The sequence below is a fragment of the Arachis ipaensis genome, chromosome B05 (genome assembly GCF_000816755.2).
Source record: "Arachis ipaensis cultivar K30076 chromosome B05, Araip1.1, whole genome shotgun sequence".
Lineage (NCBI taxonomy): Eukaryota > Viridiplantae > Streptophyta > Magnoliopsida > Fabales > Fabaceae > Arachis > Arachis ipaensis.
The window spans coordinates 35837887-35841884 of NC_029789.2; the positions used below are offsets into that span (position 1 = coordinate 35837887).

The window sequence follows — 3998 nt, forward strand, 5'->3', positions numbered from 1 at the left end:
GACTACATTAAGAGTGTAATGTTCTTTATATTTGTTGCTTGTGAAGAACTCATGGCTATATCTATTAAGTTCTATTATATTTTAAATTGATAAAGAATGCGATATAATGTGTATCACATTTTACTTAACCTAAATTTAAATTTATCACATTTTTTTAATATAATATTAAATGTCACATTTTTTCATATTGAGGAAAATTTTGGCAAAATTTAGGTTTCAAATACTTTGAAAAAAGATGCATTAAGATAACCTAATAATATGCCATTAGATTTACCGAGTCTTACGTGGCAGTATAGCAAACCCGCGGTTGCAGTTTAAGCAGATGGAGTGCGTAGCATCTGAACAAGACTGTGACTTTCCTGTGAACTCTTCCACTGTCATGTGCCCAACAGAACACTGAACATCATCAGAACATGTTCCTATCCATTTCCACATACATAAATAACTACTCTTTTCTTTCTTATATTATATCATGTGGTAACTAATTCCCTGATTACTGTGACAATGAAATCTCACTCTTTTTAGCATCCCACATTCTCTCACTAATGTTCCCTACCTGCTCCACATTGCTGGTAAATTGAATCTTCTCTATTCACATGTTTTCCCAGGAAACAAACATACTATTTTAATTTCTTGTCATAACCATCGTTACAAAATTAAAAAAGAACTTTTCTACTTTTATATATATAATATATAATAGATTAGTATATAAGATTCCATGATTACTAAAACAAGAAAATAAATGTATACGATTAACAGGCCAGGTATGGTAACCATGCCTTTTGTGACTAACAGATTTTCTTTTCTTGCTACAGAAGTTCTTGTAGGAGAATCAGAGAGATATGATGAAGAAGAAGTTCTGGGTTTCTTTTTATTTCTTGTTCCCTGCAACAATTTCAATCATTCTTGTGCTTCTAACTCCAATTCCAAGTGCACAGTTAACACCAACTGAAAGCGGAATCCTCCTCCAAGTTCAGAAGCTACTAGAATACCCCGAAGCTCTTCAACCATGGAACAACTTCACCACCAACTTCTGCTTCCTCCTTCCATCATCAACCCTCAAGATTCTCTGCTCCAATGGCCATGTAACAGAATTAACCATTATTGGAAACAGAGGTTCTTCTTTGAGTCATCATCATCAAGATCAAGAAGCTCCTACTCTTTCTGAAAGATTCTCAATTCATGAACTTTTAGTTCTGCTGTCAAGGCTTTCAAATTTGAAGGCTTTGTCTTTGGTTTCACTTGGTCTGTGGGGTCATTTACCATCTGAGATTAACCGGTTCGGATCGATCGAATCCATGAATTTAAGCTCAAACTTCATCTATGGAAAAATCCCATCATCAATTTCTTCTATGAGGACACTTAAGAGTCTTGTTCTTGCTCATAATCTCCTCAATGGAACTATACCTGATCTAACAATGCTATCTTCTCTTCAAGAACTCGACTTGGGCTTCAATGGTTTCGGCCCAGAGTTCCCTTCATTGAGCAAGAACATTGTGAAGATTATCTTAAGAAACAACTCTTTCACATCCCAAATTCCTTCAGAACTCATCAAATTTCAAAGGCTTCAACAATTTGACATCTCTAACAATGGAATTTTCGGAACCATTCCTTTGTTTTTGTTCTCTCTTCCTTCTCTTCAGTACTTAAACTTGGCATCAAACCAATTAAGCGGCTCACTCTCTCTGAACACAACCTGTGGTTCTGTTCTAACTTTTGTTGATGTCTCATACAACCTTTTAACAGGAAACTTGCCATCTTGCTTCGCTTCCAAGTCATCGAATCGAACCATAATGTATTCGAGGAATTGTGTGTCAGCAATGAGATTGAGTGATCAGTATCCTGCTTCATATTGCGAGGGAGTGATGGATGCCTTGACGGCTAAATCACCAGTTCGAGGCCGGAAGGAGGAGTCAGAGATTCATCTAGGCCTAGTTCTTGGTGTTCTTGGAGTTGCTACAGGAGTTGCTGGGCTTGTGGCTCTTCTCATTCTGTTCATCTCGAAGAAGTACAAAGCAAAAAGTGCCAAAAAGGATATCATTGATAACAAATCTGCTGCTGATAAATTTCACATCAATCTATATCCAGGACCAAAAATTGTTGCAAGTATGGTAAAAAAAAATTTGTGCACATGTTATTATTATTCTTTTTTTATTTTGTTAATGTTTTTAACTTTTTATCATAGTTTCATTCCTCAAGAGGTGGTTTACATGTTCCTTAGCCCATGTCAATTACGTATCTCATAACTGTTCTGGTGACTAATTTTTATTGTGCACATAAACTGTAGTCTTAGTCTCGAATTATTTTTTTTTTACCTTCGGAAATTAAATAGGATGTGCTACTGAAAGAATGAGTCTAGCAGCACTTGGATTGCCACCATATTGCAATTTCACATCAGATGAAATTGGAGATGCAACAAACAACTTTCGCCAATCAAATTTAATAGGAGAAGGATCACAGGGACAGGTAAAAACAATATTTAATATGAAGTGTTTGTCTGTGAGTCTATATTGAGCCCTCAAGACCAATTTTTAATGCCATTTTCTCTTGTTATATTTACACAGCTATATAAGGGCAAGCTCATGGATGGTTCAATGGTCCTTGTTAACCGTTTAAGGGTAAAGCAGAAGAGTTTGAACAGCAACAGTATGCAGAACTTGAAGAAGGTGTTGCCAAATTTAAGGCATAGGAATTTGGTTAGTGTTTTAGGACATTGCTTCATTACTTGTCAGGACCATCCCCAAACTAGAAGCACAATCTTCATTGTATTTGAGCACATCCCAAATTTGTCATCCTTAAGGGACCATCTTACAGGTAAGCATTTACACACACACACGATACTAAACGCAAATACTTCCTCTATTTCTTTAGTATCTTTTTGGTCTTTTGGGAATTAACTATTATTTCTATTCATAAAAATTTAAAATATTAACAAATTTATGTATAAATAAACAAAACTAATTTTGTAATTATGAATGACGAAAAACTGTCTATTTTTATCCGTAAAAAATTTAAATTATTCATAAATTTACACAAATGAAATTAAAATTTTAGTACATTTTATCACATAAAAACCATTTTTCATGAGTATAACTAGTTTTGTTCATTTATAATTAAATTTGTCCGCATTTTAAAGTTTTATAATTATAAATGATAGTTTATTCTTTTGCGGTTCCTTTTTCTAGAAATAGTTCTAAAAATTTTAAATGCGATACTACCTCTATTTCGTTTGCTATGTTTCAAAATCCATCTAGATACAATGATCATAGATAGGATAACCAAAAGTAATGCGAGTGGAGGGTGTATTTGAATGACCAAAAAAGCGTAACATGGAAATTTATTTGACAGATAGGATAAGAAGGGAAACGCTGAAATGGCCACAAAGAATGGCAATAAGCATAGGCATTGCAAGAGGAATCCAGTTCTTACACACAGGAATTACTCCTGGCATCTATGGCAACAATTTAAGGATTGAGAACATTCTGTTAGATAATAGTCTCAATCCAAAAGTCAGTGGATACAGTATTCCATTGCCATCAAAGGTTAGAAACAAATTATACTTAATTTGACCAACTCTTTCATTCATATATATTTCCATGAGTGTGATCTCCTATTCTCCTGTATAGTTGGACAGTATTACACACAACACTATTTTATTTTTGAAATTATATACTAATCTCTCTTGGGTTTAGATTATATGAAACTTGAACACCCCTTTATTTTGTAAAATGTGATATTAATCTCCCTTATAAGTTATGATGCCAGGGTGGTTTGTTAAGCATGTAATTTTACCATGTATTCATCTACTATCTCATTTTTAACCTTCACTCAAAAGCTTTCTTTGCAAATTTTCAGAAAGGCGTTGATAGGAGACAGAATCAACAATGTGTTCCCAGTGTTAGTGGCAGGTATTAGTCAATATATTATAGAGTTAATGATTCTGTTAGCTTTTATAGTTTCATTAAATTTTTAGTTAGGTCTTTAAATATAATTTTTGT

At 33.8% G+C, this 3998-nt stretch overlaps 1 protein-coding gene across 2 annotated transcripts in view; it reads left to right on the forward strand.

Moving 5' to 3' along the window:
- LOC107643531 (probable LRR receptor-like serine/threonine-protein kinase At1g14390) overlaps positions 420-3998 on the forward strand; it is an 11980-nt gene continuing 8401 nt past the window's right edge. Inside the window, exons 1-6 of one of the 2 annotated variants that reach the window (XM_016347210.2) lie at positions 420-572; positions 816-2106; positions 2333-2466; positions 2565-2814; positions 3349-3542; positions 3856-3908. In XM_016347210.2, coding sequence (XP_016202696.1) covers positions 843-2106; positions 2333-2466; positions 2565-2814; positions 3349-3542; positions 3856-3908 — 1895 coding nt within the window. In that variant the 5' untranslated portion in view covers positions 420-572; positions 816-842. Of the gene's footprint in view, positions 573-712; positions 2107-2332; positions 2467-2564; positions 2815-3348; positions 3543-3855; positions 3909-3998 lie in introns of those variants that run through there. The other variant, XM_016347211.2, reaches the window with a different exon arrangement.